The sequence below is a fragment of the Hemicordylus capensis genome, chromosome 6 (genome assembly GCF_027244095.1).
Source record: "Hemicordylus capensis ecotype Gifberg chromosome 6, rHemCap1.1.pri, whole genome shotgun sequence".
Lineage (NCBI taxonomy): Eukaryota > Metazoa > Chordata > Lepidosauria > Squamata > Cordylidae > Hemicordylus > Hemicordylus capensis.
The window spans coordinates 47502633-47516521 of NC_069662.1; the positions used below are offsets into that span (position 1 = coordinate 47502633).

At 45.3% G+C, this 13889-nt stretch overlaps 1 protein-coding gene across 6 annotated transcripts in view; it reads right to left on the reverse strand.

The window, feature by feature from the left end:
- THRA (thyroid hormone receptor alpha) overlaps positions 1 to 13889 on the reverse strand; it is a 145196-nt gene that overhangs the window by 20414 nt on the left and 110893 nt on the right. For 4 of the 6 annotated variants that reach the window (XM_053259118.1, XM_053259117.1, XM_053259119.1 and 1 more), the window contains exons 4-6: positions 3727 to 3827; positions 612 to 759; positions 34 to 239 (exon numbers count right to left, since the gene is read on the reverse strand). In XM_053259118.1, coding sequence (XP_053115093.1) covers positions 34 to 239; positions 612 to 759; positions 3727 to 3827 — 455 coding nt within the window. Of the gene's footprint in view, positions 1 to 33; positions 240 to 611; positions 760 to 3726; positions 3828 to 5547; positions 7571 to 13889 lie in introns of those variants that run through there. The other 2 variants (XM_053259120.1, XM_053259115.1) reach the window with 2 other exon arrangements.

Here is a 13889-nt window from a genome sequence, read left to right on the forward strand (position 1 = left end):
TCCTCCTCCTCTTCCACCAACAGCACCACTTACCAGGAATTTCCGCTTCTGTTTCCAGTGGCTGCCTTGGGCATTGGTACTGCGGTGTGCCTCCGTGGCAATCTGGATTAACTCCCATTCCTCTGCAGTTGGCTCCGGCCGGTGCTGAAGAGATTTCATCATCTCTTCTTTGCGCCTCCTCTCCCGGTTCTCTTCAATCAGCTTCCGCTTAGCTACTCTCTTGGAGTCATCTAGCACCACTAAGGGTGGCAAAGAATGGAGTAGCTTAAGTGGATGGTAGAGCTTTGCACACAACATAGCCTATCAGGACTCTGTAAGGCACCTGCAGAGTCCTGCAGCTCATTTGGCCTCTACCAACCTACACAATGGCTGCCTGGTAAGCTCCTGTGGCACTTTATGGAATTCTAAAATAGCCACTATGAGGCTTGAGGCTCTCATGCCACATCAAGGACTCAGTGCCAGCCTAGCCCGCTGTCCCACCCCCTGGTGCCCCAAACATGTGTCCACCCTTGGCCACATTCCTTTTCAGTGGGGTCCCTGGTATGAAGCTGCAATGACCCTCTTCCCCATCTCCCCTCCCTATCCCTCCACAGCGGGCGCAATGCCCTTACAGTCCATGGCCATGCCAACGGCAATGCACTTCTTGAATCGGCAAAGCTGGCACTGGTTGCGGGTGATCTTGTCAATGATGCAGGAACCATCATACTTGCAGGAGTATGTTGGGTGCAGGTTCTTCTGGATGGTCCGTCGGAAAAAGCCCTGCAGAGAGGGGAATGCCATCAAAACCAGGTAACCCCCAGAAGGCAGACCCCACCCCCAAAGGCATATCTTTTCTATCTCCAACCCCAAATATCCCCATCAACTCAGTCACCCATCAGTTCCTGAGCAAGAGTACTCTGCATAAAAAGATAATCAGGGCCTTTGGGGGCTTTCAATTTTCACACTGGAGTTTGGGCTTTGGGTGGCCTTAATAATTTCCTATGGCATTAACCCACTAGATCAAGAATCTATATGGCTTCAGGCACTAAACTGTCTTGGGACATCTCTGCTTGCTCTCCAGGACCTTTTTTCACTATTTATGGCTGTCTTTCCTTCCCTCCCACCTGTTTTTTCTCCTCCTCCTCTATTAAAGAAGTGTTAAAAGGAAATTGTGATGTCTCTGATTAAACCCACCTGTGGGCCACAACCTACATATTTTTATTTATTTATTAATTTGATTTATATGCTGCCATTCCTAAAATGGCTCAGTGTGGTTGAGCCCAGCATACTGGACTTCCCTCTGTTTTAGGAGTGGAGGACCAAATTCAGAATTCCTGGCTCATAGGTGATGGTGTTGTAAGACTGCAACTGCATCCTATACCCGACCCGTGTCATTCTACTTTATAGATATGACCTGGCATTGCATGGCACCAGAACACATTGAAAGCAGCTCTCATGAAACAACAACAACAACAACAACAAGGCTTTGGTTGATTCTGAGGAAGGAAAGCAAAAGGTCCCAGAAAGCAGCCAGCCCAAGTTCGTAGGCAAGGTGACAGGGCAGGGAAAGGGCAATAATTAGTAGCTGAATGGTGAGTAAATTGCACTTGCATATTTCAGAGGCACTTCTGCCTCATTATGACTTTCACCTGCCTCGTTATGACTTTCACATATTCTGCCTTGATCTTGGCACTGAAGCCAGGATGTAGAGCTTCTCCCTGGCTCAAAAGTAAGTTGTGGGGAGGTAAAACTGGTCTTCAAAATGCCTACTTATCCCTATGCCCTCTATCCACCCCAAGCAAACACACATAACACACAACTTCCATGCTCCGAGACAAAATGAAATGCTGGGAGAAGGGTGATAATATCTCTACAGCCTCCAATGGCAGCATTCTGCATTCTAAAATGTGCCCAGAACACTGTCACTGAATCCTTGCTCATTAGACACCCATCACGGCTGGATATCCAGTATGTCCTCAGTTAACCCCCCACCCCCCGCAAATCTTCTGCCCTTCCACTAGTACCCATTCAGATCCTGGTGCCCAGCGTCCTTAGCTCACCCCCTGCAGAAAGGCTTGGCTTATGCTAGAAACATGTGAGGGGGTGTCGAAATGAGGGAGCCTCTTTGTAAACAGTCAATCAGCATTAAAAAATAAATACAATAAATAAAATTCAAACCCTCTTTTGCCCAGGAAACCCACATCTTGTACCTAGAAAACTCAAGATCAATACTCAGATTAATGCCTGTAGGCCAGTACTAGAGACAAGAGAGAGAACTTTTCTGCATGGCCCTCTTGCAACCCTCCGAGGTAGCCCTCCCATAGGGCAAGGTGAGGTAGCTCGCTTAGGTGATACACTTCAGTTGCTATCAAAGTTTGCAAGGCTGCAAAGGGGAAGAGGCTATAGTTCAGTGGGCGAGCATCTGCTTTGCATGCAGAAGGTCCTAGGTTCAATCCCTGGCATGTCCAGGTAGGGCTGGGAAAGACCCACCCAAAATTTGGTGAGTCACTGCCAGTCACTGTAGACAATACGGTGTAGACAAAATGTTCCAAGGTCTTGACTTTCTATAGGGCAGTTTCTTATGACATTCAGATCTAACCCTTGTAGCACAACAAACCATCTGGAAGTTCTTTTGAACAGGTCCTGATAGTTTCAATGAGGTCTACACAGAAGAACTTCCCAGTAGACTGTGTCCTGTGCTAACTAGGATGTGTGGGGTGCCATCTGCATTTTCTACTGAGACCTCAAAGCATCCTGAGCCAACTCACTTGGGTTCCATCATTTTGTCCTGGACTACTTTGCTCACTGAACCTAATCCCCATCGTGACTGCCCACCTCAATCCCCACTAGTCAACCCATGGCCTCTTCTTTCTTTCCTTCTAGTGTTATGCATCTAATACAGATTGGAAATCAATCAATATGGGGCATGCAACTTCACCACTTCTTCACTTTTGGGGGGAGCAACTTCACCACTTCTGTGTCCCATACAGGTTCAGCATGCTGGTCCCATATTGCTACGATATGGTGGCTAGAGTGCTAGACTTAAACACTGGTTCAAATATTTCCTCAGACATGAAGGAACAGGTGGCCTTGGGCAAGTCACTGAGGTAAGCTTAGCTTACCTCACAGGGTTGTTATGAAGATAAAATAGGATAACCTGACACATGCTTCACTCTGAGTCCCTTGCGGGGGAAGGACAAGATATAGATAACATAAATACGTAGCAGCATTTGGGAAGGAACAGTGTTAATGAATGGTGGAGTGGGGCAGAAGACAATTTAGGAACTGAGAAATGCAACTGAGTGCCACGGGAAATGTAGGATTTCCTAACTTCCACTGTCATCAGAACCTGGCTTCATCCATTCCAACAGATGTTGGAGTCTGTTGAGGCACAGCATGGGTTCTTTCATCCTCTCATTTATAAGACAGTCTAGCCTATCTGCTTGAGATATTTTTAACAAACCGCGGCCCAGAGGTCCTGAAAAACAGCTGTTCCCCTTAGCTGGACTTGAACCTTCTGGATCTCTTGCTTGCCCCACGAGGACCTCCTTCATCTCCAAATGCCTTCCATCAGTTGCACTGAAGTACCCGTGAAGTGCCATCCTAGGCAGCTGTCTAGCTCATTCAGTGCCATGACCAATAGGAGGTACTAACTACAAAGGGAGAGCTCCCCTATACTGAGCCACATCATGGTCTGTGGGATACTCTGACAAAGATGTTCTCTGTCTCCTCTGAAACATGCATTACCTTGCAGCCTTCACAGGTGATACATCGGTAGTGGTACCCCGTGGCTTTGTCTCCACATACAACACACTGTTCATCTTTGTCCAAGTAGCTAGGGATGTACCCTGTGGGAGGGAAAGAGAGCTGAGAGATCAGAGCAGGAAAGGAAACACTGGCTGCAAGAAAGCAAGGCCCACCCTGCCCAGCCACACTTCTGAAAGAGAAGGCACATGCAGACAGGACTCTACTGAGAATCTAAGACAGTGGGCAGCATCTAGACTAATTGTGCCCTCACATTAGAGCACTTCATGTGTACAATTATTTTTGCTAGGCCCCACTTCCCTTTGAGGGTCCACCAGCCCTCAGAAACATATTTTCATAGATAATCGGGGCAGCAGGAAGAAGAGATCGGCAAAAATTGTTGAGCATGCAAAACATTCTAACGCGACAACAGCATTAGTCTGGATGCTGCCCAATTTGAGTTAAATGCATGTTCTTGTCTAACTTTAAAAAGCTGGAGGCATAATTTCACTCTTCTACCCCAAAGGCTGTCCTTTGAGATTACCTGCCATCAGAGGGCCCCATCTTATATGTTTTGGCACAAGTTCCTATTCTGGCTGTGCCTTCTGAGAGGAACAGTAGCAACTCATGCAAAGAGGCAATGGCTAGCCTCCCCTGGGGGTGGGTAGTTTTGCTGCACAAGGAAAGCTTTCAAGAGGAGGCTATCTGTTGCCCCTTCACTTAATTCACTATTCTGGCCATGCCTTCTTCCAGTCAGTCTCCATGAGGGGCGGGAGAGAATCAGTCTGCCACCTCCCTGCACTGGATGCATTCGAATCATTAATGTACTGGTGGCTAACTTAAACCTGGATTATATTTGTAGTAAAGCACCAAGGAGTACATCTGGATTGATAAATCCAGATGTACTCCTTGGTGCTTTACTTTATATTTGAAAAGGGGCCTGACACAAGCCTGCAAGCCCATCCCTTAATCTGATTGTAGTTATGGCAATAATTAAAGAATTGCAAACAGCACATGCTCAGAGGTACTCTCCTCTTTCTGATCGTGTCACATATCCCAGGGCGGCATAGTGGACAGAAAGATCAACCTGGATCAACCTGGGGAGGTAAAACGGTAAACTGTGCCGTCAAGTCGGTGTTGACTTCTGGCGACCACAGAGCCCTGTGGTTGTCTTTGGTAGAATACAGGAGAGATTTCCCATTGCTACCTCCCACTCAGTATGAGATTATGCCTTTCAGCCCACTCAACCACGAAAACTTACAGGAAAATCTTGAGCCAGATACTAGCTCACAAGCCAAATCTGCCTACCTCACAGAGCTGTTATGCTAACTGGATAAAGAGGCACCTTTCAAAGTGGTGGCTCCCTTACGTTTAGCAGGGGCAGAGCAACTGCCCTGTTCATCCCAGTACAGCCTCACTCCAATGCTTATGCCTGGTGGTACCTCCTTTGTGTTTATTTTTAGACAGTTAGCCCCTTTAGAACAGGGAACCATCTTCCTATTCTTTTTCTCATTGCTTTTCCTATGTAAACCACTTTTTGACCTTTTTGTTGAAAACGCATATATCATATGCTATTTACACACAGTCTACCATATGTTATTGACTGGATTTGGTACTTTTAATTATCGGGCCCTTTCCAAGGGTCTAGGATAACTAAAGAAAAATTAAAGATAGCATTGTAGTATTCATGCTGTCCCAAGTAGTATGGTTGGTTATTTATTTATTTATTTATTTATTTATTTATTTATTTATTTATTTATTTTTATTATTATTAACAACAACGAACAATAATATTAACAATAAGCATGAAATGAATCACCTTACCACATCTATGCCACACTGAGCTCTTGGATGGAACAAAAGAATACAAATAAAATAACTCCTGTTTCAAAACTAAGCCCTGCCTGACCTCTTCTTCCCCTTCAACTTGCAGGCTTTCCCATATTTGACTCAGCTTTGCTTTGTGACAAACATGGTGGGGACGGCAGGAGAACTCTGCAGCCCATTCCTCACAGCACAGGCACCCAAGGGCCTGAATGGTTCTCGAGGTCGCCTTTGACCCCACATTCCAGGTTTGGGGGGGTGGCACAGTCTGTCCTTGCCTGCTCTCAACCCCCATCCAGGCTTCGTTAGCCTTTCTGAAAGACTATTTAAAGTACTGCTAACGAGCGTGCTTTTCATGCAGAAAACACAAAGCCATGTACATCCATAAAAGGCTCTTTATCTCTGGGCATGGGGGCTTGAGGGGGAAGGAAGCAGTGTGTGACCCCCCACTCCAAATTATCCCTCCAACAACCCACATAACCTTGCTTAGCCTCCAGGGCCTAATCAACACCGATAATGAAGGGTTCTTCCCCACCAGCCCCGGAAAGGGAGCAGTGTTCTCTCATTCACCCCCTGCCCTCACAATGTCCTATTGTCTGGGGTTGTGGCAAGGGTCACCTCCACATGACCCCTCAATGACTCAGCCATGAGTGCCACCTCCCATGGTATTGGTGTGTTTGGTGGTGAGGGGTAAGGCACTGTTTCTTCCTCAGCAGGAACACAGGCAGCTGCTTTAGAGCAGTGGTGGGTTGCCTGGACATTTGCAGTGTCTAAGACAGAAGAGAAGGGAATGAACATCGAAATGTCAAATGAATGAAGCAAAAACAAGCAAAACACAATGCCAACATCCTGGCCTGCTTGGCCCATAATCCCCATTCCTACCAACAGCACAGAGTCTTGTCCCTAGACCTTGTGTGAAGCTTGCCCACAGCCTTGCTTTAACTCAGGCTTCTTCTTTTTCATAAAAGCTATACCTTTGCCTCCCAGTCCTTCATACCTCAGCCTCCACAGCTATTTCCCCCTCAGACCTTTGCTTTTCACCTCACTGCTTTGGATCAAACTACATGTTGAATTAAATGCATTTTAAAGTAGTGTGATTTAAGACAGGATGGCTCTTCTTTCTAAGCAAAATACAGTGGTGGTGGGGGGGCCAAGCCTAGGATGGGACCATGGTTTATCCTTTCCCCTGGTGTTGTTTTCCTGCTGACAGCTGTGCACTCTAGATGCTATTTGATGCTGACCCCTATCGCCCTCTCACAAGGCTGCATTTTGCTTAGAAAGACAGCTAGTTAGTCTTAATCACATTGCTTTAAAATTCATGTAATGTAAGGTGTTGTTCGGTTCTTACTTGGTCTTACTTCCTTTGTTCACCCTCTATCTTCTTCCTTGCCAGCTCTAATGTTTCTAGATCCTAGGAACATAGGAAACTGCCATATACTGAGTCAGACCATTGGTCTATCTAGCTCAGTATTGTCTTCACAGACTGGCAGCGGCTTCTCCAAGGTTGCAGGCACAAATCTCTCTCAGCCCTGTCTTGGAGAAGCCAGGGAGGGAACTTGAAACCTGGCAACATACTGTATGCTTTGGAGTTTGTTGGTTCAATAAAAAAATCTTGTCCTATCTTGGAGAAGCCAGGGAGGGAACTTGAAACCTTCTGCTCTTCCCAGAGCGGCTTCATCCCCTGAGGGGAATATCTTGCAGTGCTCACACATCAAGTCTCCCATTCATATGCAACCAGGGCAGACCCTGCTTAGCTATGGGGACAAGTCATGCTTGCTACCACAAGACCTCTTTCATAGCAACTCCTGTTACCTTGATCCCTTCCCCCATGCCTGCTCCATCCTTCCCCCATTTTCCTCAGGTTTCTCAGCTCAGTGGCTCCATGTTCCCTCTTCTTTCAGACCTCTTAGCCCAGGAGATAGGGGAGCTCGCTTTCCAGTCAGTTTTCCTGCATTTAACTGCCTCGGCCTTCTTTCTGCCGTCAGCACACAGCTATGTCTTGCTCTCAGGGCCCGTGCTACCTTCCCCTGCCCCCCCACCCCCCCAGACTGTCTCTCTCACTGACCCTTCCTTTCCTCAGCTCTACATCTCCCCCTCCCCTTTCCTCCTCCTATCCTTCCTTCAGGTTTTGGTTTCTCAGCCTCATGCTTATTTGTTCCATTCCTTAAGCCACTCTGCTTTTGGGAGTTTCCTTGGCCCTCTTCCCACTTGGCGGCCCAGCACCACCTTACTTGCCAACAGAATGAGGCCCCTTCACCCCTAGTCTTTGTCAGGGTTTTCCAAGCCAACTTGGTCTTTTACTATCCTCACAGAAGCTGAATTAGCCTTATTCAGATATTATATTGTACCAGTGTCAGGTGTCTCTACATGTAGATATGTTTTTCTTTGAACGACTGTACAGGTGTTCACTTAAAAAGTGAATCTAGGTAAAGACACTCTCAAATGTACTACTGCATGTGTGCTGAAAGTAGGTGTGAATAACCATAGCTCCACTCAGATGTTACCGTATTTTATGGACTATAAGACTCACTTTTTTCCTCGAAAAATATCCGCCAAAATTCAGGAGCGTCTTATATGTTTTAACAGTTTAATAAGTTAAAACTCTGCAAAACTGGATTAAAATTAAGGTGCGTCTTATAGTCCGTAAAATACGGTATTTAACGGAGGCATTCAACCTTTGAAAACACACCGGAAGTTCCGCCCAATGCATCACTCACTAATTTCCCCCAGCACATCCCTCAAGCTTAATAGTCAATTAATAGTTTGTCTGAAAAGCCAAACGTGGTAATTGTGATAATGGATGCTAAGGACTGGAGGCTCCTTCTCACGGAAGCACACGCCATCATGCTTACAGCATTTGTCTATTCAGACAAACAGTGTAAGCGTGAGGGACACACTGGGGACAATCAGTGAGTGATGTGCTAGGTGGGATTTCTGGTACATTTTTGGAGACTGCACATGAGTACAGTCTCCATTAAATAACATCAGAATGGGGCTTGTATGAGTGTACAGATTTGCACATGAGTACACTGTACACCAGTGCTCTTAACTATTTTTAAAGAGGGGGCTGCAGCTTCTGAGAGGGCTTGTTCCACAGAGGGGGGAGAAGGCAATGGTCTGGCTATGGGCGAGGAGAGAGAGAGGGAGAGAGAGAGAGCATGCCTGGTAACAGGAGGAGGAGGAGAGAAGCAAGAGAGAGAATGAGGTGTGTGAATACAAAGCTGCTGCAGTGGGGCGGTGGAGTGAGGGAGAAACAGCAGGCAAGGTGACAGGAGAAGGAGGAGGTGAGGGGGGGAGAGAGGGAGAGTATGGTGGCCCGGCAGCAGCGGAGGGAGAAAGCGAGCGCAGTGGCAGGAGGAGCAGGAGCAGAGAGCGAGAGAGAGCACGGTGGCTGAGGGAACTAGAGGCAGCAGGAGAAAGAAGGGGGAGAGTTAAGCCAAGGGCTGCCACTGGGATCCGTGCAAGCTGCCAGTGGCCTGTGGACTGCACAACGAAGAACAATTATGCACACAGATTGTATGTTAGTTGAACATCACATGTGAATAAGGCTATTCTGTATCTATAACTAGAACTAAAGGAGAGGAAAAAGCCAGAGAATGGGCTGAAAATCAGTGTTTGAGCATATGCTTTATTTTATTTAACATATTTGTATACCACCCACTACTGAAGTATCTAGGCGGTTTACAACAATCTAGATAATTTACAACGCGCAGGTTTACCTGCAGAAGATTCAATCCCAATTTTTCCAGAAGATTCAATCCTGAAAAGTCTGGGAAAGATCTTCCTCTGGAGCCATTGCCAGTCAGTGTAGACAACGCTGAGCTAGAGGGACCAATGGTTTGACTCTGTGTGTTCAGCCACATATGTTCAGCCCCAAATAATGTTAAGTACAACTCCCTAAATAAACAAACAAAAACTTCTAACAAAAAATTGAGGGGGGCATCTCTACATATTTTGATTCATTATCTTTCTCTCTCTCCTGCCCCCCACCCCACACAATTAAATTCCATATAACCGAACACAAATTTAACACACTTCAACATCAGTACAAACATTGTCCAAACACACGAAGTGTTGCTAGAAGGATGGGTATGTGGCAACCCATTAACTATCCAATTCTATCCCTAGTCTCAGAATGGCTGTTTTACTCAACAGTTCCACAGCCTCATCTTACACCCAATTCTTCATCCACCAAAATAGACAATAGGGAGCAGGGAACAAGAATTGGGGTGGAGAGAGAGAGAGTCCTGAGTTTCCTTAGAACAGTTCTACACTTCACAGAGCAGACATGTGAAGAAGTATGAGTAACATATGTACATTTTTAAATCTTCATGTAGTATTTAAATCCTCAAACTTGGGAATCTGGGGCTCCCTCAACACGTACTCATGCATGTTAAAAACTGCATGTATGCTGTTTGCATGTTTGCTGCGGGAAACACCATTGCATCTTCAATAATGGTTTGCTGCACGTAAAGTTGTCTTTCTCCTGGGAAACAAGCAAGGTCTAGTGCCCAAGAACTAAATTTTCACATGTCATTTTCCCTAAAGGAGTGTAAATTGGCACAGGAAAAAAGGCCATGTACACATAAAATGTGAAGAATGCATACACATCAGCATTTTTCATTGGGAATCTACTACTGATCACAAATTACTAATGAATGCACTCAAGGGAGAAACTGACTGTGTGGGACTTTCACATGTTTTTTTCCACAGTAATGTACCCCCATGTAGCGAAGTGTCATATGACAAGTGACCCTTAGAGGCTGGGAGTCAGAATTCCCCAAAAGTGGATGCAATTTTCCACAAAGAGGTAGAGGGCTGATGACAAGAGAAGAGACACTGGGTCTTTAACCCATCTGGAGAACAGCTGTTTACAACATGAAAGCTCTATGGCTTGGGGGAGGGGAAGAGAACCACCAGCATCTGGGTAGGAAGCAAAAGCATTGGGCTTAGCTGTCACACCCTCTCCCTCCTGAGAGACCACACAATTTGCAGTCATGTTAGGCTAATTTAAACAGCCACTTTTGAAGGAGGAGACTCAGTGCCAGATCCCTTCCTCACACCACTTCCATGCGACAAAGGCATCTAGGCATCCATTATACGCACTAATCAAACCAGAAATCATCTACATGTAGTGGAACACTGGCCATAAATTTGAGCACCCACTTGGGCAAATGAGCAATTACACACTATGTGCGCACACCATCACACATTGCACTGTACAACTGATGGAAGGAGGAGAACTGAATTTCTGTTCTCCGTGACCCCCAGGGGACATTTTGATAGTTGGGAATAGCACTTCTTCTTAGAAAAGGGGCATTCTTGCAACAGTTACCACCAAGGGGAGAGACCAAACTAGGAAGATCAGAACTCCTCAACCTATACAAGCTAACAAAAATGTAAAAGAGCCAAACACAGGCAACTGATCAAATTTCAACCACATTGGAGAAAATAGGATAGATGGACCTCTCCAGGAGTCCCTGCCTTCCTCTCCAACAGGTACAGCAGGGCAGAAGCCTTAGGATGAACTAGCCCCATGGTATTTCAGTGGCAAGGAGGATGCCTTCTAGGAGCCTTGGAGAACAAACCTTTCCAGTAAGAACTTTCCATTTCTGGCTCCTACAGGGCATTTTAGTTCCTTCAAGTTGTATAAAAGCAGTGCCACCCCATGAGAGGTTACATAAGAACAGGCCTGCTGGATCAGGCCCAAGGGCCATCTAGTCCAGCATCCTGTTTCACACAGCGGCCAACTAGATGCCACTGGAAGCCTATAGGCAGGAGCTAAGGGCATACTCTCCCTCCTGCTGTTACTCCCCTGCAATTGGTATTCAGAGGCAGATACTCTCACCACTGCTGAGAGTATCTTGGCATAAATAACATCTGTTACAACCTTCACCCAAACATGGCATCTGCAGAGGAAAACACATTGAACTTATAGGCCTGGTAAACATGTGGGCCATGGTCTACATTGCTGCATATCTTCTCGAGTGCAGAGTTGCCCAAAAAGACAGTAGGGGTAGTGAGGACAGCCACTGATTGGCCAGTGTTTGTGACACCATGACTCCAACTCCTCCCCTCCCCACCTCAGAGCAATTTTTCAATTTTTAACAAACTGTGGTGTTTAATTTTAAAATGCGACAGCTGAGCATTTAACTGAATAAATGTGCACACGGTGTTTTTAAAAAACTAGAATAAAAAGGACAACTGGTCTGATGCATGAGGGGCAGGGAGCAAGACTGAGGACTGAATGAGCTGGTCTGTCTGTCTGTCACAATTGCATTGCAAAGACAGAACAAACTTAGGCTCCCCTAATGAAGGAAACATCTGTTACAACTCCAGTTTTAATTTTTGGTTTTAAAGACTTTTAAGGAGCTTGGATATATGTCATTCCACTGTAGAGAAAGGGCTGTGAGCATACTGTACCCAAATGCATTCCTTGTCCAGCAGCCCCCTGACTATGTAAAATCTTCTATTAAGTTATTGGAAGGGGAAGAGAGGGGGTGGCTTTGGATTTTGCACAACAATTCCAGATAATTCATAATTTTCTGCCCCTGCTCTATGTGTGCATGCATGCAACAAATCAAATGTGCAGAGGGTGCTAATTCAGAGTTAGTTTAAAAGCAGCAACAGCTCATGAGAGAAAGGAATGTGTATGTACAGGAAACATACAAGTGGTAAAGATGGGGACAACATTTTTAGAGCAGTAGAGCCAGGTTGGAAAGGGCTGTTACTATGTTCAGTACATAATGTACGTTTCCCCCTTCCAGGTGAGCTTCAAGAGGCTGGTTCTGTAAGTCTGCAACACAATTCAGTCTGAAATGGGAAAAGGTTAACTGTGGTGGAGACCAACCAAATAACACCCATGATGTCACACACATCCCCCCACCACAAACCATGGACCAGCTATCCAAATAAAAAGGTGCCTCTAAATGATCAGTTCCAAAAAATTGCTAATTGTTTTTAATTCAAGAGTTTTCAAGGTGGCAGGCACCATCTTAGAAAAGGCATCGCCCCATCTCTTTAGACATCAGGTTTGGGTTTTTTGGGGGTGGTTTTTTTTTTTTTTAACAAGGTATGCCTGCTGTGACATGTACATGCATCTTCTAAAACAGTTTATTTTTTAAAAAAACCTGTTTTAGTAAACTTCCTTCTTCAGAAATACTGTTTTCTATGCCTATGAAAATTTGTTCAGACTTACTAGATTAGTTGACAGATGGATTCCTAACTCAAGGCTGGATTCATACACATATGCAACAGAAGGAAGTTGTGATGAGATGGGTAGAGTACTGTACCACCTGAGATAATAGGGGAAGGACTGATTCTACATTATTTATTTATTTAATCATATTTCTTTACTGCCTGATATATATGCATCTCTAGGCGGTGTACAGAGTTAAACAAATGTAAAACAGAATAAAAGCAGTTAAAATTCACAAGACCAGATTAAAAAAAATCACAAGAAAAACACATTAAATAGTTCAAAATTACTTTCCGTTTAAAGCCTGAGAAAACAGGTGTCTTGAGGGTCTTCCTAAAAGCAAACAGAGGAGGAGATGCTCTTATTTCAACAGGGCGCGTATTCTGGAGTAGCCACAGAGAAGGCCCAGTCCTGAGTCGCCACCAAATGAGCTGGTGGTAACCATAACCAGACCTCTTCAGATGATCTTAATAGACAACAGGATTCATGACCAAGAAGACAACTCTCTTAAGAGCATTTGAATGCTCTGCCAAATAATCTGCAAATAGAAAACTTGGAGGGAGAAAGGGTCTAGTCCAGCCCCTTTGCTTGCCTGCCTACAGCTTGCTCGAAGTGACAAGACTGAGGCTGAACCAACACGTAGCTTGCTGATAAGTATGTCTATCATACAACTTGTGGAGCTGGGCTCACGCTAGAGATGAAGATCTCCACTTCGGTGGTGTCTGACCTCACCCTAAGAATTGTATCAGGGCAATGAGGAGCAAATGGAAATACATTCAAGAAAAATGCTATAAGCAGCAATTCTGTGGACACATCCGAGAGAGAGTGCACATCTCATTGTACATGCTTCCACACTCAGATTAGATCTTCTTTTTTTAAAAAAGCAGATTATGCCAGCCATTCAACTTATCAATGGAGAAAGAGCTGTTTTCTTTTGTGACAGCAAAGAAGAGTTCCAGGAAGACAGAGAATGTATCTACAGGAAGACAGAGGATGTATCTACACTGAAAACAGGGAGTGCATCTACACTACAGAATAAGCCTACACTAAGGGAGAAGGCAATGGTAAACCCCTCTTGTATTCTACCAAAGACAACCACAGGGCTCTGTGGTCACCAGGAGTCGAAATCTACTCAGTGGCACAT